General features: G+C 36.2%; 1 protein-coding gene across 1 annotated transcript in view; it reads left to right on the forward strand.

Moving 5' to 3' along the window:
• LOC125647401 (contactin-like) overlaps nt 1–25532 on the forward strand; it is an 89555-nt gene that overhangs the window by 38599 nt on the left and 25424 nt on the right. The window contains 24 exon segments of the mRNA XM_056142022.1: nt 1733–1818; nt 1930–2105; nt 3004–3111; nt 3570–3772; nt 5663–5816; nt 6260–6355; nt 6491–6730; nt 6877–6985; nt 7730–7929; nt 8276–8378; nt 8466–8635; nt 8768–9052; nt 9721–9884; nt 10156–10282; nt 10991–11155; nt 11313–11468; nt 11702–11802; nt 11954–12052; nt 12742–12895; nt 13009–13130; nt 15105–15294; nt 15482–15597; nt 16874–17051; nt 17499–17642. Of these exon segments, the coding sequence (XP_055997997.1) occupies nt 1733–1818; nt 1930–2105; nt 3004–3111; nt 3570–3772; nt 5663–5816; nt 6260–6355; nt 6491–6730; nt 6877–6985; nt 7730–7929; nt 8276–8378; nt 8466–8635; nt 8768–9052; nt 9721–9884; nt 10156–10282; nt 10991–11155; nt 11313–11468; nt 11702–11802; nt 11954–12052; nt 12742–12895; nt 13009–13130; nt 15105–15294; nt 15482–15597; nt 16874–17051; nt 17499–17642 (3646 nt within the window).

Raw genomic sequence — 25532 nt, forward strand, 5'->3', positions numbered from 1 at the left:
TTTAGCCCATCTCTCTATAGATCTAAACATTCTGAATTGCTATAGTGACGTTATCCTGTACTTCCGCCAGTGACCATTATGGAAGTCGTAATTTATTTAAAGGTTAATCACTCTTGTGAAAATAGGTCAACCATGACGAAAGGTAATGTTTACTAGAAAACAGGGAATTATTTTGTAAAATCACGGGGTCGAATTATATGTCAAGGGAAGGGAACAACCTTTGTAAACGTGGATCGATGAAAATCAAACGATATACGAGGGTTGTCCCGTAAAATCGAGGAGAATGCTTTTTGATGCAAAAAAATTTATCACGCTTTAAGCTGAAATTTTCAGCATGTGTTTATCTATCATATTTGTGTATAATTTGTTTTAGAAATAGACAAAAAATAAGAATTTTATTATACTCGAATATGTCCAAGGTATGATCCTACGGCGCACGACCAAAAATCAGGGTTTCATCAGAAAATACGCAAGTAAGAAGCAAAATTTCAAAATAAGAATCAATTAGTCAGGTTGCGTATCATTATTTATATCACTTTCTATTTAATTGTGGTGTCATTTTGTGAGTATTTCAAGACATTAACGTCATTTTTGGCAGTTTACTGAACATTTGAAATGCAATAGTGGTAAACAGGACAAGCGCAAAATGGTGACGTTTGACGACATTACTGCGCACCGGAGAGCAATTTAGTTTTGTGTAGATTTAGGAATGGGGCTTCTACAGAGTTTTAAACGATTAAAGGCGACGAAAACGGACCGAAATATCACTAGATCTTTATACAAATGACATTGGCAATTATTAAGCAAAAGTTTTGGCACCTAATCCCATGGTACTAGATCGAAACATAAGGACTAGCGGCTACTGGCAGCAGTAAAAGACGCCATCAATGCAGCCTGTCTAAAATGTTCGCGAGATTGCCTGTTTAGATCTAGTTGAATTTGATAACATTACTGTCTATACCATACTAACGTAAAACTGTAGAATGCTCGTGTATCTGCGAGTTACTAGTTAGGTCCCTCACCTGCTTAAGGTGGATCAAAGGACAGCTTAACAGGGTGAATCAGTAAAATTTTCGGATCGTTGTAGGGCTCATCCAAATTTTCTCTGCAGAATGTTCATGTATGTGCGATAGGGATCCTTCGCTTGCTTTGAAAGGTGGCTCAATTTGAAATTTGTTATACATATTGAAGAATAAGGAACTAAAGGGTAGTGAAAATTTTAAAACACAACGTATATTTTGTTTTACTCAAGGCAACTTGTACACAAATGTACGGGACAACCCTCGTATATATACTAGTGGCTTTAAAAATGGACCAATTTTGTGTAAATACTAGAGAGAAGACTTCAATGCCTCATTCAGTTGGTAAAGTTAGGGACCTCGTAAATGACCAATTGCTTTTGTGAAGTTTCAGTTTATTATGTGGTCAAGTACAATTTGATTGCATTCTATGTGCCTTTGGATTGGATTGCTGTTCCTTTACATTTCTTTGGAGTATAAGTCCATTGCTCTCTCTCTCTCTCTCTCTTTCTCTCTCTCTCTCTGCTTTTTCTATATCTTTCTTTTGTAGTACAAGTCGATTACTCTCTCTCTTTCTCTCTCACTGTTGGAGTACAATTTGATTGTTTCCTTCACTTTTCTGTTGGAGGACAATTTGATTGCTTTGTTTCACCTTTCTGTTGGAGTACGATTTGATTGTTTTCCCCTCTATCTAATCTCATTGTTTCTTTCAGTTACTTGGTACAAGCTTACTGTCTGTGAAATCCAGAGAAGAAAATGACTTTATTGATGGCTGGTTACGAAATAATGACTACTTTAGGTAAGTAAATAAGAACACTGCTTATTCAGAACAATGATCCTGAATGAATGCATATATAACGTTGAAGAAAGAGGAAAAGTATTTTGATCTTGGTCTCCCGCTGATTTTTAGGAACACGTGGTTGACGACGGGTCAGCGTAGTAGGGAGAATCCGGGCACATACGCATGGGACGGGGACTTTACTAACAACAGGATTCCCCAAGACATGCAATTCTGGCTCCCCAGTGATCAGACCCACCTTACACCCACCGCCAAACAGGATGACATCATCGTATACAAGTTTGACGGTAAGGAACCATCTTAGTTACCATCAATCTAGATATTAGTATACACCAAGATGAAACTCAGCTGTTTTGATAAAAATAAACGAACAGGATAACAATTCTTGGGAAGAAAATTAAGTATTTTAAAGGTGATTTTTCAAGTAATGCATGGTCAAAATGTTAATTCTATGTAAAAAGGGTTTGACAATGTAAAATATTCTATCAACGTTTGCTACAGTTGGTCGTGGTAGACCAGTGGTTAAGACGCTAAAAGATCCCGAGTTCGATTCTCGATCCTGGCACTGTGTCAAACCAAAGGCGTTTAACATGAGCAGTGGTTATTCCTTCACTGCGCGCCCGGCATTAGAAGCGAAAGCCATGGGCCTTGCGGATATGACCTTAAAAACGGATGTGTCGTGGTAGGCGTTGGCACGATAAACAATCCTCACTGTTTCGGCGTTGAGTTACCATAGGCATCAGTCAAATTGTGTGGCATTTCACCGACGTCTTGTATGAGAGGAAACTTATCGAATGAGATGTAAAAATAATCAACAAACAAAATGTTTTGCTATGGTTAAAGATATTACACATACTTTTTACGAAATATTTTATTACAGTGAAAACTGCTTAATCCGTATCTGTACAATCTGTTTGACGGAACATTTCGACCATTATTTTCATTCTTAATTTTCTAATTTCATTGTGTTTTACACTGTTTATTTCAACACACTGTGTATTCCGATAAGTTATCTCCTTGTGCATGTCGGATTAGACAGGTTTCACTGTATGTTAAAGACGTAGCTGATTGTAAGGTAGAAAAATTGTTGATAATTAAAATGTATATTGCCCATATAAACTCTACTAATTGGTATAACTTGACACACAATTCAAGCTATCTATTTTATATATTTTTTCTTCTCAGGCGTTTCATATGGCTGGGCAGTGGGTAGCAAGCTAGACGAGCTGTCATTCGTGTGTGAAATTAGCCAAACCGAGGCCTACAAACTCAGTCAAGAGAAAAGAGGTTTTGGTAAGAACGCTGCCTCCCATACTTAGCAATCAAACATTACAAATTGATAGATTATAGAACAATGAAAAATACTTAAAAGTTCAGTTTATCCGCCTTATCTGTTAATTTTAAATTTTGTATCTACTGGGTGAGGCTAATGCAAAATTTGTTTTATCGTAAATTTGGTATCGACTACAAGACCACCCCCAATCAAATTTTACCATTTGATAAGAAATAACACGGTTGCTAGATACCCTTCAGTGCGGACAATGTGTTGGATAATTAGAGATGTTATTTATGTCCATTTTTGACCGGCTGAATTTTGACCAAAAGAACCTCAGTTGAGTACCGGTATATACGATACAATATCAGATTAGGTGGGAATGAGATTTGGTCTTCTATGTCTATTTCGCCGCATTTGATTAAGTGTAACTCTCTCCCTCCAAAACAATGTATCGACTCCACTGCTTTTATTACAGACTATGGTGTTCCCTACACCGAATTGGAGAACATCAAAAAGGGGCCAAAGTTTGAGCTACAACCCGAAGATCTGACCGTTATTACAAGATCAACGTTTGTTACCATAGAAACAATAGCTATTGGAAACCCACAACCAGGATATACATGGAAGCGATTTCGTGGTTCCAACACAACCATAAATTCCCTGGAAAATGCAGAAACGGTAGGTCCCCGGCAAAAAACTTTTCTTTTTATCACTAAAGGTGACTTACTACGTTTTGAAAGAATTTCTCAGATCAGCACAAAATGATTTTAATTATGAAAGATATGACAATATGTAATAAGTACATATGTCAAAAAGGCAGATAATATGCATTTTAGATTAAAACATTTATTTTCAAAAAATTATTTCCATCATATGTACAAAAGAAATGGAGGATTTGAACTCCGGATCTGTTGTTCATTAGCCAGATACTTTATCCACTGAGCTACGATGATAGACAGAGAAATTGATCTAAACAAATAATTTCACAGAACATTTAAATCGCCATCTTGTTACGTAGTGTCATAGATAGTATAAGTCTTGGTGTAATGAGCTACCTTAATCTCTATTGCCACATAACCAACTTGTATTTTTGGTATCGAATTTTGAAATGTTCATCATTTGACAGATTTCTTCAGTGAGTTGATATCAAGTTTTGGGGTGTTTTTCTTCATTGAGTTGATAACGGGGTTTGGGGTGTTCATCAATTGACAGATTTCTTAAGTGAGTTGATATCGGGTTTGGGGAGTTCATCATTTGACAGATTTCTTTAGTGAGTTGATATCGGGTTTGGGGAGTTCATCATTTGACAGATTTCTTTAGTGAGTTGATATCGGGTTTGGGGAGTTCATCATTTGACAGATTTCTTTAGTGAGTTGATATCGGGTTTGGGGAGTTCATCATTTGACAGATTTCTTTAGTGAGTTGATATCGGGTTTTGGGGTGTTTTTCTTCTGTTAGTTGATATTGGGTTTTGAAATGTTCATCATTAGACAGATTTCTTAAGTGAGTTGATATCGGGTTTTGGGGTGTTTTTCTTCTGTGAGTTGATATCGAGTTTTGAGGTGTTTTTCTTCAGTGAGTTGATATCGAGTTTTTGGGGTGTTCATCATTTGACAGATTTTTTCAGTGAGCTGATATCGGGTTTTGGGGTGTTTTTCTTCTGTGAGTTGATATCGAGTTTTGAGGTGTTTTTCTTCAGTGAGTTGATATCGAGTTTTTGGGGTGTTCATCATTTGACAGATTTTTTCAGTGAGCTGATATCGGGTTTTGGGGTGTTTTTCTTCAGTGAGTTGATATCGAGTTTTTGGGGTGTTCATCATTTGACAGATTTCTTCAGTGAGTTGATATCGGGTTTGGGGGTGTTCATCATTTGACAGATTTTTTCAGTGAGCTGATATCGGGTTTTGGGGTATTTTTCTTCAGTGAGTTGATATCGGGGTTTGGGGAGTTCATCATTTGACAGATTTCTTCAGTGAGTTGATATCGGGTTTGGGGAGTTCATCATTTGACAGATTTCTTTAGTGAGTTGATATCGGGTTTTGGGGTGTTTTTCTTCAGTGAGTTGATATCGGGTTTTGAAATGTTCATCATTTGACAGATTTCTTCAGTGGGTTGATATCGGGTTTGGGGTGTTCATCATTTGACAGATTTCTTCAGTGAGTTGATATCGGGTTTGGGGAGTTCATCATTTGACAGATTTCTTAAGTGGGTTGATATCGGGGTTTGGGGTGCCCATCATTTGACAGATTTGAAGTGCTCATCTTTTGACAGATATTTTTAGTGAGTTGATATCGGGGTTGGGTGCCCATCATTTAACTGATTTGAAGTGCTCATCTTTTGACAGATATTTTTAGTGAGTTGATATCGGGGTTTGGGGTGCCCATCATTTGACTGATTTGAAGTGCTCGTCATTTGACAGATTTCTTTAGTGAGTTGATATCGGGGTTTGGGGTGCCCATCATTTGACTGATTTGAAGTGCTCATCTTTTGACAGATATTTTTAGTGAGTTGATATCGGGGTTTGGGGTGCCCATCATTTGACTGATATGAAGTGCTCATCTTTGACAGATTTCCTCTGCGCTGGATACTCGTTATACCCTGACCAATGGAAAATTTACGATAGAGAAACCAGAAGAAAATATTGATGCTGGTATTTACCAATGTCTAGTGGAGAATGAGAAGGGCGCTGTTCTCAGTAATCCGGTGGCGATTACGTTCGGATGTAAGTACTTCCGTACCGTCTGAGTTTGCGCTAGACTACGTGGCACAGTGCACACATTAATTTGACATTATAAGTACTTTTTAAAAAATGTATCATACTTTGGAAATTGCTGAATTTATCCTGTTTCAATTTCAAGTATATCAGAAATGTTATGTTTTCCATTCAAATATGGACAAACTAGAGAACTAATTTTTCACAAAATGGAAAATTTTGTACAATGAATATGCTGTAGTTTTGGGAGAATTTTGAAGAATCGATATGTTGTAGTTTTGGGAGAATTTTGAAGAATCGATATATTGTAGTTTTGGGAGAATTTTGAAGAATCGATATGTTGTAGTTTTGGGAGAGTTTTAAACAATCAATTTTTTGTAGTTTTGGGAGAATTTTAAACAATCAATTCTTTGTAGTTTTGGGAGAATTTTGAAGAATCTAATTTTTTGTAGTTTTGGGAGAATTTTCTAACGTCAAAGATGCCGATGTAAATGCCAAGGAATATGATGGGGCGGTGATGCAGTGTAGCAATATAGCCTATAAACCAGGTAAACCTATACTCACTACACGATAACCAATCAACTGACACCATCACAACTAGGAATCTAAATACACTTATCATCTCTTTAAAGTTAATATTACATATTCTCACTAACTATTTCCAAATCTCACAAATTCTGCAGCTGTGGTCTTCAACTGGCAGAGAGAGTTGAATGGGATCCCCCGACCAATCATCAAGACGATGACGCCCTACGTCTTCATGTCTTACAATGGAAACCTGTACTTCTCAGAAGTGACCGGAGTAGATGATAATAACTATTACTGTCAGGTGTCTCTAACCAGTCTAACAACCCGTAATGTCGGGGACATACAGTCCGGAAGCAAGACCAGCATCCCCATCAAACTCAACGTCCTGACCCAGGGTACTTTGTTAAATATCTCTCTCTCTCTCTCTCTCTCTCTCTCTCTCTCTCTCTCTCTCTCTCTCTCATTAATGCTAATAATATCTTTGTCTTTTGACATCCTCCTTTACTGAGTGTCATCTATATTGCTTCTCTTCATTTTACAGCTGCAAAAACTGAATGGGGTCCAGATATTCAAGATGATTTCATCAACGTCTTCCCCAAACCTCCTCTGAAAGGACATAATGTTCGAATGGAATGCTTTGCCTACGGATCGTGAGTATCTTTATTAATCCACAATGGTAGCCTCCCTCCCTCCCCCCCCCCCCCCCCCCCCCCCCCCCCCCCCCCCCCCATGCATTTAAGATGACATATTTCACATCTGCTTTGTACTTGGATATTTTTATAGAAAATAGATATTAACGGCAAACTAACAACTCAACTTTATGACAAACGGGATGACTTCTGCTTCTCCATCGTCAACTTCCCATATCTATGTAGCAATATTCCATCATCACCTGCATATGGTGTTTATATCTCTCACTAAAATTTGATATGTGCGTATGATCAGGCTACTGACAAACAAGTTGATGTTACAGGGGTTTCAACAGTCTCGTTTAAAGTCAACATTTCGCATATTCTATGGTCTTTATAACATCTAGTTTGCAAATACAACCTATCATTGGATCACATGATATCTGACATGTTTCATGCCGATTGTTAGGCCGTTCTTGGCACACTGATTTTGACTACGGATAACTCCGTTTACCTTATCTTCAATATATAAGGCTCACGGCGGGTGTGACCAGTCGACAGGGGATGATTGCTCCTCATAGTCACCAGATCACACCTCTGATATATCCAGGGGTCCTTGTTTGCCCAACTCTCTATTTTGTATTCCTTATAGGAGTTAAAGGATTAATCACTGTTCGTTATATTCACCTTTTCACAAATAAGACTAAGACTAAGACAGTAATAATCGTATTAATCCATTTCCCACTTTTAAATTATAATTTACAGAGCCAATAACTATGTCCAGATGTGGCGTTACTCCTGGAGCAGAGAGGGAAAACCTATGCCTGAAAACTCGGAAATGTCTGATTTCAATCGTGTTTTGACCATTAAAAACGCTCGCTTGGAAGACCAGGGGAACTATATATGTCACGTGAAACGTGGAAATAAGGCCAGGGACAGTAAAACGATTGCTCTGAGGTTGGAAGGTAATATGAAATGCTTATAAAATTAATTTGCATTTGAATCTCTATCAGGATGTCATACTAAAATTTAGATTACAACGAGATAAAGCATCAAATGACAAAACACCTGAAACACGACCTACTATCATATTGTATGGATGGGTGTAAATATATAAAGCTGTCATATAGTATTTTTTGTATTTACACCATCTAGTAAATTAAAAAATTACAATATGACAATTACCTCTCCAAATAAAAAAGCTCACACATATACAAATGTAAAAGAATTTTAGAATTATTCTCCTCTTCCAGTTATCAAAGTCTACAATTAAGTATGTACAAATATAGACAGATTGATATACTGTTTCAGCCACGCCATACTTCATCATCCCCCTTGAAGACCAGCACGTTGACAAAGGTTCCCAGTTGACGTGGAGATGCGAGGCCATGGGATATCCACAGCCTGTGTACTCGTATGTTTTCTTCTGGTCAAGAAAAATCGAACTTGTTTATATCCAATTTAAGATTTCTATATTCATTTCATTAAATTCATTATAAAGGTGGTATAGAAACGGCGTCTTCCTGCAGCCCAATACCAACGCTGATTACGTCATATCCGGGAACGTGCTGACGATTCCTACTCTGGATGAGAAGCACAATGGAATGTACCAGTGTGCTGCCACCAATGTCCACGGGACGACCATGTCTGCAGGGCAACTCAGAGTTCTTCGTAAGATCGCCTAGAACAAACATTCACATTGAAACACATTGAAATACATCTGGTGTTAACAAGAAAATCGAAATGTGTGTGTTGCGAACTTTCGATAATGAATATATTGGAAGTTTTCATTTCTATATCTAGAGTTTGCTCCTACCCTACAAAAATATCCTGTTCAATCCCACATGGTGGGGGCCCTGAGAGGCGAAATTATCATCATGTGCAAACCAGAGGCCGCACCCTCCCCCACAATCACGTGGACGAAGAATAATATCAATCTGACTCCAGACGGCAACCGAATTAAAATGATGCCTAACGGAAACTTGCAGATTAGAGACCTCACATATGGTGACGCAGGTTTCTATACGTGTGTTGCTGATAATGGAATTCAACCGTCGGCAAGAAGCACTGGACAGCTAGTTATACAAGGTAGGTTTCTCGTCAACACAGAACAAAGGCACCGTAAAACTGAACATCCCATTCAAAACAGCATCATTTTTCAAATAGGATATTTTATGTTTTCACTATTAGCTACAAAATCTTCTACTTTCTCTTCATACTTTTTCACCCAATCTAATGTACGGTATGGTGACGTTAACCATTTGTATCTGGTTTGGATTCCAAAATCCAATAGTTCGTCGCAAAGAAGGAAAAATACAATATAGTTATGGGAAACACGTTGGGTTGTTCTGAATTTTTATGGGAGATCGAATGGCTATTACATTCCTTCTGAACAACATGCTGGGTAGAATTTCAAAGTCTTTCAAGTGTTGTTGCCCAAAGTGCAGCAGTTTAACATCCCTCTCGAGAATTTTCCGACCATATGGAGACGTCACCATTGCCGGTGAAGGACTGCAAAATTTAATATATATGTGGTTCTGGTCATGTCCACCAAAGTTGTAAGTTCTTTGTACGGCTTAACTAAGTATTCTTATATACCGGTACCTGGACTGTTTTTGTGAGGCCTAATTCTAAATATTCATACATAGCTTGGTACCTGGGACTTTTTTTATTGTAAAGTCTAAACTAAGAACTGGTATTCAACATAAGTATTCATACATATCGTGGACTACAAACTGGGACTATTTGTTCTTTAGCTTCCACTGTCATCACCATTCCGCCTATGACTGACCCAGTAGTCGTGAACAGAACTACCTTCATACCGTGCAAGGCTTCTTATGACGTCAACCTCGATCTCATCTATATGTGGAACTTCAATGGAAAACTAATCAATTTTGAAAGAGAATTTCATTACAGACTGGTAAGCTATTTAGAGTACTAGTTACTCGTTATTCTATCATTCATTTCCTTTTTAGCTCTAAGCTCAAGCAAGCTTTTCTGATCAATTTTGTTCGCAGTCCGTCTGTATGTCCTTATATTAAACTTTACACATTTTCGACTTCTCCGGAACCACATTTTGCCATTTATCACTCTTTGGTTAAGGTATCTCAGGTGTGTGTTGTGGCCCTTGGGACTCTTGTAAAAATAAAAATCTTAAAGAGTACATATACATTAATTTAAATGTTTCACAGGACAGCAACCCGACCCACACAGGACTCAATATCATTATGACACAGTTTAAGCATGCAGGGACCTACGAGTGTATTGCCAAAACTACGCTGAACCAAGACGCTAAATCAACAGCCCTCGTGGTATACGGTAACGATGTCTCTTTTTATTTTTTGCTTTCAACAAGTTGTCGAGTTTATGATTCGGGTCGATTATATCGGGAATATGTAGGCGGTGTATCTAGATTCTGTAAATTGTGAAATATGTGGAGTTTTGTTCTATGCTCAGAAAAGTACTTATATATAGTATTCGATAGGCGACATGTTTGTGAAAGTTACTTCCCTTTGCCCGCCATGATGAGCCATGATGGAGGTTGACTTGCGCAAACTACTTCATTATGTTACAACAATTCTTTATTCTGAGGGATATGAATCATCATTTTTCTAGAAGCATATACATCACTTAGATTCTCCACTAACTCAACATTTTCATAGTTAGATCCTCCACTAACTCAACATTTTCATAGTTAGATCCTCCACTAACTCAAAATTTTCATAATGTAATTATTTTATATCAAATATATTTGTTTCACAATTTTACTCAAAAGAAGAAAAACCATCATCTGGACCTCCAACATGGCGGCAAAAAGAAATAACTTTTGGTAAAATGACGTTATATACGAAAAATACCTCACTACAATCTCTTACAGTGGAAAACAAGTGTGGTATGAATGCAATTCAAGTAGAATATACGAGTTTTTAGTGTCTATAAATGATTGAAAATAGGATTTAAAGTAAGTATTAAAATCATCGAAAGGCAACTTCTCTACATTTAAAGTTTTTAACTTTCCGGTCATAGGACCCCCGGGAGAGCCTGGTGGTGTGGTGGGGGTGGACGGATCGGCGACAGAAAACTCCGTCACACTGACCTTTTTCCCAGGAGCAGAGCACGGCAGCCGCGAGTCACACTTCATCGTGGAGAGGGAAATAGAGCACGAGAAAGGGTGGAAATTGATAAATCAACGTATGTCTGCGATCATTCTTTTATCATACTGTAAAAAAAAAATCTGTTTTATATGAAATTATTTCTGCAACTAATAATTTACCCAATTAATAATTTCATTACGGTTTTTGAACTTCTTTCTCCCAGATTTTCATGTTTTAAAGTCTCAATCCTTTAGATTTCCCCGAACCTTTTACGGTTATACCGGGTGCCAGTAAAATTCAAAGTGACATGCGGCAGATAAAAATTGAAGGCTTACTTCCTGGAAATGGTTACAGATTTAGAATTGCAGGAGTAAACCAATATGGCGTCGGTACATGGAGTGTAGGATCACGTGAGTATACCTGTCCCGTTTTTTCTTTCTGTTTTACAATTGTCTTGCTACCAAATCAATGAGATTTTTTTTGGTTACATTTGTTTTCCTTTGGTATTGATGTGATCTAAAATATAAAGTAGTAAATGTTCTCGAATTATTCACAAGGCTGATAGCTTGTGTTAACATCTTTGCGGCAATAAAGTATTGAATAATTTTATGTTTCCATTATCAAACTGTGGGTTATCTTCCAGCTTTCCTTGAGACAAAATCTGCCGAACCAGACGTGGCGGTAGATTCGGAGTTCATTGTAGGGGGCAATGGCAGTGTCGGTGATCTGAGCATTATGTGGAAGGTACGAAAGGAGAGAATATGACGTCATTCATATGAACAATAACTAGGACGAATTTGTCAATAACTCTATTGAAATTTAATTCATTGATAGACTAATACGGTTTCTACTGAAATTGAATCCGTTGATTTACTGATATGTGAAAATCTTCCAGAGAATGGAACCAGAATTCCATGGAGCCCCGGATTTTGGTTACATCATCTACTGGCGGAGATACAAACCTAGCAGTGTCTATGACGCGCTGTGGAGAAGGGTACGTCAGTGTGACAATATTGTCTTCTTTGTTGTCTGTGGGTGAATCTGAAATGGAGCATTTTTATAATCTTCGGAGGTTTTACTTCCTCTTTGGTGGAAAATACGTTATATTAAAATTTCCATTAATTACTTGATAAACCTACGTATAGGAGTTATCAATTTTCACGAATCGTAGATAAAGAAACAAAACGAAAAGATACTTTTATTACATAACTGAGTTCATGTGAAACACTATTAGTATTTCAGCTGCAAGTTTCAGTAAATCCCAAAAAGTCCATGTACATTGCTAACTTTTTCTGATGAAGAGAAATTAAGTTATACCAATCTGAAAGCCCCATCCCATTCGATAACTTTTACCTGCTGTAAAATTTGAAAGTGTGTTCTGAACTGTTTACCTCTGAACAGATATAATAATATAATCATATAGTCTTCAATGCATCATGTCGAATATAAAGGAAAATATTTCTTTTTTGCGTTGTGCAAAGAAGTTTTTTTTCCCCAGTGGGTCGACGTATATCAATCAGTATTATTTTTCTTCCGGGAAGCAATCTGGACCCAGGGTATTGTATATTATTTGCCTAAGACAAAAGATTAGTGCTGTGATTGTTTAATACATTAAATATCGCGTACATGTAATACTTGACATAGTTTACACAGTACCGTTCAGTAAGTCCCCATCTTCTGCAGGAGGGGCCATTCCAGGACTGGACAAAAGATAGACTGACGGTACAGGTCGGCGAAGAAAACTATTACCTCCCGTACGAAGTTAAGATCCAAATCTACAATGCCAAAGGGAAGGGACCCAATTCAACGGAGGCGGTAGTGTACTCGGCAGAAGGAAGTAAGTTTGGTCAACCTATGTCTACGTCATATAAGAGCAATATCATGCTTTAAAAGAAAATTCATATCCTGGATGCATGTTCGAAAATGTATATTTTTACTATTTCCCGACAGTGCCTATAGCTGCGCCACAAGGATTATATTGTGACGCACACAACTCCACTGCCATGTTAGTCACGTGGGAACTTGTGGAAGACACCCGGGAGACCATGAAAGGAAAAGTGTGGGGATACCAGGTAGGGCTAGCTTCTAACAAAGAATGAAGAATGAGTTTGTTCTTTGGTCTTCTAAGAATCTAATAGTGTTAAACTCTCCCCTTTCCTCTAAGGATCAAATGGTGTTAAACTCTCCCCTTTCCTCTAAGGATCTAATGGTGTTATAGTGCTCATTACATTTTACATTTTCTTCCTTTCACTCTATGACCAGATAGAAATTAGTTGTTTAAATTTTGAAGTCAATTGAGTAAACTCAGGTGACCTATTGCAATTAGTTATCGTCCGTCGTCTTCTGTTAACAATGGAACATTTTTAACTTCTTGATAAAGTTCTATCATTCCAATTCCTTTCAAATTGGTATGAAGCATTATTTGGACAAGGAGGGCATAGATTGTAAATTCCAGGATTCCTGCACCTTTGGGGCCCTAAGGGCGCGGCAAAAATTGACCAATTTTCAAAAAAAAAATCTCTATAATCGCACGTGTGCAAGAAAAACTAAATGCTTAGTAATGTAGAGCAGGAAGGCCTCTATCAAAATTGTTAATTTCATGATCCCCGGGGTAAAGGTTCTGACTCTAGGGCGGGGCCCAGACTTGGGATATAGTGTTTAAATGTAAAACATTCAAAACATCTTTTTAATACTATTGATACTAAATTGAAACTACAGATATTTAGAAGAACCGGTTACTCCTGTAACAAAACTTTAAATTTCATGATCCCAGGTGTAAGGGTTTTTGGTATCAGGGTGGTTCCAAAATGGTCAATGATGAAATGTTAACAACTGAACATTTTTAACCTCTTTATAATTCTTTCCAATTCTTTTCAAATTTGGTAAGAAGCATCTTTGGGACAGGGGTCTTGCACCCCTAGGGCCTTAGGGACAGGGCAAAAATTGACCATTTTTAAAAACCATCTTTACAACCGCACATTATGTAGATCATTGTAAATTTCATGATCTCTGGGATAGAGGTTCTGACTCCAGGGAGGGGCCAAACTGGGTTTATATAGTGTAAATGTGTAAAACATTTAGATAATACCTTTGATACTAAGTTGAAACTAAATAGAAAGATAAAATAGGTATTTTATTGTGATTTTGCCTCGAAATATTTAACTTTTGAAAGATTTCCTCTAGACTTGCCGTTGAAACTTTGTTTTTGTTGTTCCCATATGCTCACATTAAACCTGCATACACAAAATTTACTACTTTTTCGTGTTTAGAAACTATGCACTGATCTGGTTATTAATTGCAATAAAATAAAATTATTTCCAGATTTCTTTTTTCTCGTTTCCGATAACAGGGGACTGTCAGATTTTAGGGCCTATCATTGCTCTTATCACGCCCTCAGAATCGAAGATCTGGGAAATATTGTCCATAGTTTTATCCTAGATCAACCTTACGAGAGACTCCACACGTTAAATGGGTCACGGCAGCTCATTGCTAGAGCGTTCGCTTCGTAACCGGGAGGTCGTGAGTTCGAGCCCCGCTCATGCCATCGCCGCGTCAAACCTAAGACATTAAAATTGGTAGTGATTACTCCTTCGCCAAAAGCTCGACATTTAGAAGTGAGAACCACAGGTCTTTCGGGTATGACCTTCAAAACGGAGGTCCTGTGTCGTGACATGCGTTGGCACGATATAAAGATCCCTCACTGCTACGGTCCTAAGCGCTAAGCATTGGTCTAAATGGGGCACATCATCTGTACAGCTGGTGACATCTCAATTTGAGTGAAAAATTCTCGACGGGATGTGAAACAAACAAAAACAAAACATACGTCAAAAACTAAATAGGTCAAGACTTCAATGTACCAAAACTATCTACCTATCGATAACGGCGACGAATATGTCGGAGTATTCTCTACCTATCGATAACGGCGACGAATGTGTCGGAGAAAACATGCTTTCTGTCTCTGAAATGTCATTTTTTAGCGGTACTTTTTTTTTCTGACGTATCTATTACAAGTAAACGCCTTTTCATTTCTTTGCGTATTATTGTAGGTTAATTACTGGTTAGATGGCGATGACGAGCCTGTATATAAACAGTACATCCGGTATGAGGGTCAGGTGTCAGAGGGCATCGTTATAGGGCTGTTCCCAGACACCAACTTCTGGTTTGAGGTCCAGGTATTCAACACAGCAGGCCTGGGACCCCTCAGTGAAACCTTCATTCAGGAAACGCTTCACGAAGGTGACACGCTTGTTCATTTGAAATCGGTAACATCTTCTACTTGTGGTGGTTTATGTACTTTTGATAGGCGAGTTTTTCCCAGTATCATATGATGTAGAAGAAATCAGCCGTGTCGTTTCTGTAATATACATTTCAGTCTAGCAGCAGAATTTGAGAACTTCCCTGAAAGTTACAATTTATCTTACAGTCCCTAAGCTGTACCCCCAGGAGGTGTATGCTCATTCGATGAGTTCCTCCAGTGTCCGGATCACGTGGAGAGGAATCAGTACTGCTAGAGAAGAGGAAACCTTATCAGGATACATCGTAAGATCATCCCTGTAGCAGTTATTGTAGATTCCTTATTTTACGGAGTACTTAAAAGGACTGATTCACACAAACACACACACACACACACACACACACACACACACACACACACACACACACACATTTTTGTTTTAAATGATCAAAATCTAAAGTCTTTAAAATATGTTTAAAAGGTTTCACAAAAAATTACGGTTATATATTATGAGAGAAGCTTGATATAGAGAGTCTGTTATTTGTTTTAAAAACAAAGATTTAGGTGTGTTATTGTCGCTATGTTTACAAAATAAATACATAGATACATGGATGTTGATCCAAGTTTATTATATATATCACAAAATAAATACATAGATACATGGATGTCGATCCAAGTTTATTGTATAGATCACAAAATAAATACATAGATACATGGATGTCGATCCAAGTTTATTGTATAGATCACAAAATAAATACATAGATACATGGATGTCGATCCAAGTTTATTGTATAGATCACAAAATAAATACATAGATACATGGATGTCGATCCAAGTTTATTGTATAGATCACAAAATAAATACATAGATACATGGATGTCGATCCAAGTTTATTGTATAGATCACAAAATAAATACATAGATACATGGATGTCGATCCAAGTTTATTGTATAGATCACAAAATAAATACATAGATACATGGATGTCGATCCAAGTTTATTGTATAGATCACAAAATAAATACATAGATACATGGATGTCGATCCAAGTTTATTGTATAGATCACAAAATAAATACATAGATACATGGATGTCGATCCAAGTTTATTGTATAGATCACAAAATAAATACATAGATACATGGATGTCGATCCAAGTTTATTGTATAGATCACAAAATAAATACATAGATACATGGATGTCGATCCAAGTTTATTGTATAGATCACAAAATAAATACTAGATACATGGATGTCGATCCAAGTTTATTGTATATATCACAAAATAAATACATAGATACATGGATGTCGATCCAAGTTTATTATATATATCACAAAATCATTTGAAGTATACTTTAGTAAAATGTGTCATTTAAAAGTTGGATGTCTAGATTTCTCTCCGGTGTGTCCAGGGGTCCGTGTTTGCCCAACTATCTATTTTGTATTGCTTATGGGATTTATGAGATTGATCACTGTTCGTTATCTTCACCTTTCATATAGGTATTGGGAAAGGACAGAATAATAGGGGGGGGGGGGGGAAGAGTCTTTATGTTGCAGATGTAATGGCATACTCAATGTTTCCTTCAGGTTTACTTCTGGAAAGCCAACGATCACTTTAGAAATGCCGAGCAGTTCGAGACCGTTAAATTCGCAGTCCAGTATGATTTGTATGGCATTCAAAAGGGCGTGGTATACGCCGTGAGGGTAGCGGGATACAGCGACGGTGGGGAGGGCCGGAAGTCACCCACGGTATACTTCACGCTGGGTAAGCCGAACTTTTATACAAAATGTATTATACCGAACAATACTAATTAAGGTACTAAATTCAATACTAAAAGCCAATGTATATAACTTTTTTTTTACACATTATTATTATTATTATTTTATTCATTTATAAAGCGCAAAATTACATATTGTTTCTATGCGCTGTACAATGTTTGTGTTAATAATCAATGATAATATACCAATAAAAGACCAGCAAGAGCTATAAAGTAAATGATAAAACAATAGAAAGAATTTAAATAAAACATGGTAGTAAAATGACAAAGTGGTTGACTTTGACTAAACAAGGTACTAAATTCAATACTAAAAGCCTATAACTTTTTTTTTTTTTTTACAAATTATAAAAATGTATGTGAATTTGCCATATTAAGGAAATATTACTCAAGACAATGCGAAGTTTTTCTTCCTCACCGTTTCATTTCCGTTGTAGGAGGTATGATACGCCTTGACAACACCACCACCAGTCTGAAGTTTGAGGGAATTGACGATTCAGGTCATCAACACACGCAGTCTCTCACCACCGTCTTGTTAGTGACTCTCTTGGCCATTGTGACGACATTCCTATCCACCATTAGTTAATCCCTATTGACATTTACCCTCACCATTTTGCAAATACCCGTCAGAAATACAAGTACATGTATTTTACCGATCTTGTCCATCATCACCGCTTAACGAATGACTGTGGATTCTATGAATGCTTTTTATGTAGTGCGAATGTCCTATCCCCATCATGTATTCATTGAGAGAGACTCAGAGAGTGGTGTACATCGAATTTTATTTGTGCAATACTCGGAACGCTTGCAAGGGTCAATGTTTTCCGTCGTGCATAACTATCAAATACATTTGGAGGGGGGGGGGGTCCATAGTTTACTGGCAGGAAAACTATATGCACATATAATTGTGTCTATCTAAATATAAAAATTTTAAAAAATATATAAACACTTTGGTGAAAGAGGAAGTTAAAGTTTTAAAAAATATATTCAGTTGTACAAATTCTGTTCACTTATTCAGATTTCTTCCTTGTCTATCCATTTTTCGATACATTTGTGTCTTTTGCATTTCGTCACGGAATTGGTGCTAATGTGTAATTTTAAGTCTTCTTATGCCTTTATCCCAAAGTTTGATTTTCTCCCTCATCTAAATGAAATATTCATTAAAATATTTGTATTGAAGATTGTGAGCGCTATTAGATACTGTGTATTTTTATTGAAAAGTTTTCTAATAAAAACATTGCTTGATGTATGGGTTTCCTTCGTTTATACATATTATCTAATATTCTATCACAGTTATTGCAAAGATCAAAGGAATACCGCGTTCATTATTCTGCAGTATATATTCCGGACATTATCTAATATTTCAGGTACCTTTCCATGAATTCATTTCCAAATGTTTCAACCTGTTTAATGAATGATTGTGCAATACTGTATACAGGAAAATATTAGCCCCCAATTTATTTTCGCCCTTGTTGTCAGTGACTGAACAAAACCGTTTTCTCTCTTATCTCTCTTTTGACACTACTGCAGTGTCTACTGGTGTGACGAACTGTAACTCATTTTTCTAAAAAGTAGAAGCTTGTGTGTCCAGTTGAAAGGTCGTCTACGAGTCGCAGTGCTTTTTTCTGGAGGTGAAATACAATGAACTTAATAAAACATTGTAAAATCTCGTTATCTATGACGTATGATGCTTTTGATCAGATAACAAAAAGGTAGACTTCCTCTTCTCTAAGCAGTGGCCCATAAACATAATTCACGCAAATTTAAAACACTCCAATATGAAGTTCAACGCTCTTGCACTATTTCTTACTATTAGTAAAAACAAAGAAATACTTGAGAATCATGGACAACGCACCATCAAGAGTTACCTTTTAGAACTTCGTACCATCTATGGATTTCGCAGAATCATTAAGAGTGCACCAACGAGATCTTATGAACTCAATTCAGTGGAGTAGCTACATTGTAGTACTGTAAGCACGTGCATACAGATATTTTCGTTAAATTTTTATTACATATTACGAAAAATGCCCTCAGCTTCTGGGGGCTTCCCCCAGACCCCCTGCTTACAAATATTTCAAACCTAGCTACGCCACTGCAATTCGTCACCAACTTTTTAATCAAAGAAGCAGTAGTAAAACCGTTACTTTAGACAAGGAATTCATTAAAAATTCAACCTGTCGTTTGTGTCAAAAGTTGGTCGCTTCGCGTCTGAACAAACATTTAGGAATTGACGTTATGCACAATCCTTGGTAGTCGGCCTATCATTAGGACATTCAACCGAAACTGTCTTGTTAAGGTCCATACCGTTCAGACCATACGCTTGTCATTACAGGCGCGGCATTGTCATGGATAAAATACCGGAGCATGCGCATTGCAATCACGAATGTTGCAACAGACAAGATGGCAACCACAATCTGCATGTCACAGGGCTCGGTCTTAGGGCCGAAATTGTACCGTATATTTACAAAACCTAAAGTTAAAATTTGCCGGAGACACAATATGATATATTGTTACGCTGACGACACCCAGGTCTATATAGTGATCAAACCTGTAGATAAATGATTTCAGATTCATTTGAAGCCTGCCTTTCAGATATAAGCAGATGGATGTCTTCTAACATGCTTACGCTTAATCACGACAAGACATGGCGTATCGTACATGTTCCCTGACGCACTTCTCTGGACTTGTCTGATTTTACGTTAACTTTCAATTGACGTGTTATCAAGTCTGCCCTTGTGGTTAGAACTTGAGGGCTTTACAAATCTAAACATGACTGCTGTGGCAAGGTCATGTTACTTCCAGATCAGAAACATAGAGAAGATAAGGTCTAATCGATGGCTACGCGAGCAAAACGTCGGTTCACGCTCTCGTTACATCTGACTGGACTATGCAAATGTACTGCTTTGTGGCATACCAACCTGATTGATTGATTGGTTGAATATTGTTTAACGTCCCTCTCGAGAATATTTCACTCATATAGAGACGTCACTACTGCCGGTGAAGGGCTGCAAAATTTAGGCCTTTGCTCGGCGCTTATGGCCTTTGAGCAGGGAGGGATCTTTATCGTGCCACACCTGCTGTGACACGGGACCTCGGTTTTTGTGGTCTCATCCGAAGGACCACCCCATTTAGTCGGCTCTTACGACAAGCAAGGAGTACTGAGGATCTATTCTAACCCGGATCCCCTCGGGACGTTACCAACGAATAAATTACAATGCTAGCAAAACACTGCAGCGAGGAAGACCTCACCCCTGTATGTATAGACCTTCACTGGCTGACTGTTCAGTACTGTGTACATTACAAGGTGCTTGTTTACACATTTAATCAAGAGAAGAAATATTCCGAAAACATGCTCTGGAAAAGATGCACAGAGCAGTGCATAATTACAATGCTAGATTCCATTTATTACTTCATCAGTTATTTTTTGTGAAATCGCGTATGAATGAGAAACTTCAAAACTTGTTTTAGCCTATTGACAGCAAGCCTGGTGGTAATGGCAATGTGTAATGGAAATGTAATAACAGCCAGTTTCAGTGTAATGGGGTGTAATGTGTACATGAAAGGTGAAAATATAACGTGATCAATCTCATAACTCTTATAAGCTATACAAAATAGACAGTTGGGCAAACACGGACACCTGGACACACCAGAGGTGTGATCAGGTGCCTAGGAGAAGTAAGCATCCCCTGCTGACAGGTCACACCCGCTGTGAGCCCTATATCTTGATCAGGTAAACGGAGTTATCCGTAGTCAAAATATATGTAATGGACCTTTTTTTGTTTTGCAATACTTAATACTTAAGGTATAGTAAGTCAAGACTTCGAATATTTATTGAATGTTTCCCTAGGGCTGTTTGTAAGGTTTCAAAGTACATGTAGACTGTTATGAACTGTTCTAAGAAATTGTTCTTTGTTCTCTGAAAGATGAAACTTTTGAAACATTGATGATGATCAAATGCAATGAATAACTTAGATGCGTTTTCTAACATTGATGAATATTTTGTGAGCTTATCTTACTGTATATTTAAAATTCAGAAGTCATTATGAAGAAATGTTTCTGCCATTTCTTTAATATCAGTATGTTGTGTAATGTGTAATGTAATGCACTTTCAAGTGATGTGTAATGTAATGTACTCTATAGTAATGTGTAATGTAATGCACTCTCAAGTAATGTGTAATGTAATACACTCTCAAGTAATGTGTAATGTAATGCACTCTCTAGTAATGTGTAATGTAATGTAATGCACTCTCTAGTAATGTGTAATGTAATGTAATGTACTCTCAAGTGATGTGTAATGTAATGTACTCTATAGTAATGTGTAATGTAATACACTCTCAAGTAATGTGTAATGTAATGCACTCTCTAGTAATGTGTAATGTAATGCACTCTCAAGTAATGTGTAATGTAATGCACTCTCTAGTAATGTGTAATGTAATGTAATGTATTCTCAAGTAATGTGTAATGTAATGTAATGTACTCTCAAGTAATGTGTAATGTAATGCACTCTCAAGTAATGTGTAATGTAATGCACTCTCTAGTAATGTGTAATGTACTGTAATGCACTCTCTAGTAATGTGTAATGTAATGTAATGTACTCTCAAGTAATGTGTAATGTAATGCACTCTCAAGTAATGTGTAATGTAATGCACTCTCTAGTAATGTGTAATGTAATGTAATGCACTCTCTAGTAATGTGTAATGTAATGTAATGTACTCACAAGTAATGTGTAATGTAATGCACTCTCTAGTAATGTGTAATGTAATGTAATGTTCTTTCAAGTTATGTGTAATGTAATGTAATGTACTCTCAAGTAATGTATAATATAATGCACTCTCAAGTAATGTGTAATGTAATGTACTCTCAAGTAATATGTAATGTAATATAATGCACTCTCTAGTAATGTGTAATGTAATGTAATGTAATATACTCTCAAGTAATGTGTAATGTAATGTAATGCACTCTCTAGTAATGTGTAATGTAATGTACTCTCAAGTAATGTGTAATGTAATGTAATACACTCTCTAGTAATGTGTAATGTAATGTAATGTACTCTCAAGTAATGTGTAATGTAATGTAATGTACTCTCAAGTAATGTGTAATGTAATACACTCTCAAGTAATGTGTAATGTAATGCGCTCTCAAGTAATGTGTAATGTAATATAATGCACTCTCTAGTAATGTGTAATGTAATGTACTCTCAAGTAATGTGTAATGTAATGTAATGCACTCTCAAGTAGTGTGTAATGTAATGTACTCTCAAGTAATGTGGAATGTAATGTACTCCAAGTAATGTGTAATGTAATGTACTCTCAAGTAATGTGTAATGTAATGTACTCTCAAGTAATGTGTAATGTAATACACTCTCTAGTAATGTGTAATGTAATGTAATGCACTCTCTAGTAATGTAATGTAATGCACTCTCAAGTAATGTGTAATGTAATGCACTCTCTAGTAATGTGTAATGTAATGTACTCTCAAGTAATGTGTAATGTAATGTAATGCACTCTCAAGTAATGTGTAATGTAATGCACTCTCAAGTAATGTGTAATGTAATGTACTCTCAAGTAATGTGTAATGTAATGCACTCTCAAGTAATGTGTAATGTAATGTAATGCACTCTCAAGTAATGTGTAATGTAATGCACTCTCAAGTAATGTGTAATGTAATGTAATGCACTCTCAAGTAATGTGTAATGTAATGCACTCTCAAGTAATGTGTAATGTAATGTAATGCACTCTCAAGTAATGTGTAATGTAATGTAATGCACTCTCAAGTAATGTGTAATGTAATGCACTCTCAAGTAATGTGTAATGTAATGCACTCTCTAGTAATGTGTAATGTAGTGTAATGCACTCTCAAGTAGTGTGTAATGTAATGCATTACATTTCAAAATAGGGGTAATGATAATGTCAAACTTTCTAAGTAATGGTAATGTAGTGCATTACATTGCTGTGTAATTGACCCAGGCTGATTGACAATTACAAGTTGTGTTTTGTATAGATTTGCACTAAGCGTGAATTCTCCATGTTCATCAATATCTGTCCATAATTTTCGAACGAGGCGAAATAAATCAAAACTACTTCGTACATTTGGTTAACATACTTAAAGGGACTGATTCACGATTTTCCCCAAAATTTTATTTTTCACTTTTAAAGATCCAAATCTACTATCTAACATGTTTAAAAGGTTTCACATAACAATTAAGGTGATACATTATCACAGAAGCTCATTTTAAAAGTTCATTATTTGTTTGTAAACAAAGATTGCGGTATGTTATTGTTTACGAAATTTTCAAAAGAAATGGATATCGATCTAAATTGATTATATCTTTCACATTTCAAGCATTCTTTGTGTAAAATGTGTCATCTAAAAGTTAAATTTTGTGACTATGCAGAATTAAGATGCTATATATTACAAATTCAATATTTCACCAGTTTGTTTGTATACATAAAAAGACTCGAGTCTTTGTATACATAACACAGATTTAAGTCTAGAATATAGCTTTTATTCTTGCATTCAGAAGGTCAACATTTTGGTTGTCAATATCAAATGAGTTATACTTTTAATGTTTAACATCAAAAATAAAAAATATTTTGTTCAAAAATCGTGAACCAGTCCCTTTAAGCAATTTCTGGTACTGAAAGTGAAATATTCTTTGATTTTCCGGAAATTCAGGGAATTTAAAATTGAAGAAGTCAACAAACTAAACTTGGAATCATGTTTTCCCCAAACTGATTCATCTTCTGGAAAATGACGTCACAGTCGTTGATTGTTTTTGTATTTTCCTTAAAAATTGTCATAAAAGTAAAAAATTTCAGTCAACTTATCAAATAGTATGGAGCGCCAAATTCACATAAATTCAATTATTTGAAGATATCATCAATTCATTTGATGCGCGCAACAATTTAATTAAAGATATCTTCAAATAATTAATGATATTTTCAATTCTGAATTATTGCGTGCATTAATTGAATTGATGATAGCATTAATCTTCAGCTGAATTGATGCGCGCCTTAATTGAATTAATGATTTCTTCAAATGAATTAATGATATCAACAATTGAATTGATGCGCGCTACAATTCAATTGAAGAGAGCAATAATTGATATAAAGCGCGCATTAAATCAATTGATGAGAAGCGCGCATTAATTCAATTACTACTCTCTTCAATTGAATTAATGATATCTTTAATTCATTTGAAGAGAGCAATAATTCTTTTAGAGAGAGCAACTATATAATTAAAGATATCTTCAATTCAACATATCCACAATTGAATTAATGATCTCTTTAATTGAATTGTTGCTCTCTTTAAAAGAATTGATGCGCGCATTCATTCCTTACACAAAAGCATTGTAAATAATTAAAAATATCTTCTATTGAATTAAAGAGATCTTCAAATTATTTATACCGAGCTCTAAATTAATTATTGCGAGCAATATTTCTACGAAATTGATGCGCTCATCCATTGAATTGACGAGAGCAATAATTGAATTAATGCGCGCATCAAATCTATTATTGCTCTCATTAATTCAATTGATGCTCTCATCAATTGAATTGAAGAGAACAATAATTGAATTAATGAGCGCATTAAATCAATTATTGCTCTCATTAATTGAATTGATGTGCGCATTAATTCAATTGATGAGAGCAATATTGAATTGAAGCGCGCATTAATTCATTTGATGAGAGCATAATTGATCTAATGCGCGCATTAATTTAATTAAAGAGAGCAATAATTGAATTGATGATATTTTCAAATAATTGACGATATCTTCAATTATTTGAGTTTATGTTAATTTGGCGCTCCATAAAATAGATATCATAGACCATACACATGTCGATCAAAACCATATTATTTACTATATAAGGTATCTCATAAAGTTTATAAGATATCTTATATGTCAAACAAGATATCTTATCAAGTGAGATATCTTATAAGAATTAGAAGACATCTCATATTTATAAGATATCTTATAAAACATATAGGATATCTTATATGTTTTATAACATATCTGATACCTTATATATTTTATAAAATATCTCATAAATGAATTTTTATGAAATATCTCATAAACTTTATAAGATACCTTATAAACGGAAGTTTATAAGATATCTCATAATATATCATCGTCGCTAGCCACGGTTATCGAGCCCGAATGTAGTGTAAACGGAAACAATAGGCGTACGCGTGGCTTGCGACGATGATAAAATATATAAGATATCTTATAAACTAAATAAGATATCCCATAAACTTTATATAAGGTATCTTGTATATTATCCCGTGGGGATCAGGGTTAATATAGGTCCTCAGTACCCCTTACTTGTCGTAAGAGGCGACTAAATGGGGCGGTCCTTCGGATGAGACCGCAAAAACCGAGATCCTGTGTCACAGCAGGTGTGGCACGATAAAGATCCCCCCCTGCTCAAAGGCCGTAAGCGCCGAGCATAGGCCTAAATTTTGCAGCCCTTCAT

The sequence above is a fragment of the Ostrea edulis genome, chromosome 6 (assembly GCF_947568905.1).
Source record: "Ostrea edulis chromosome 6, xbOstEdul1.1, whole genome shotgun sequence".
Classification (NCBI taxonomy): domain Eukaryota; kingdom Metazoa; phylum Mollusca; class Bivalvia; order Ostreida; family Ostreidae; genus Ostrea; species Ostrea edulis.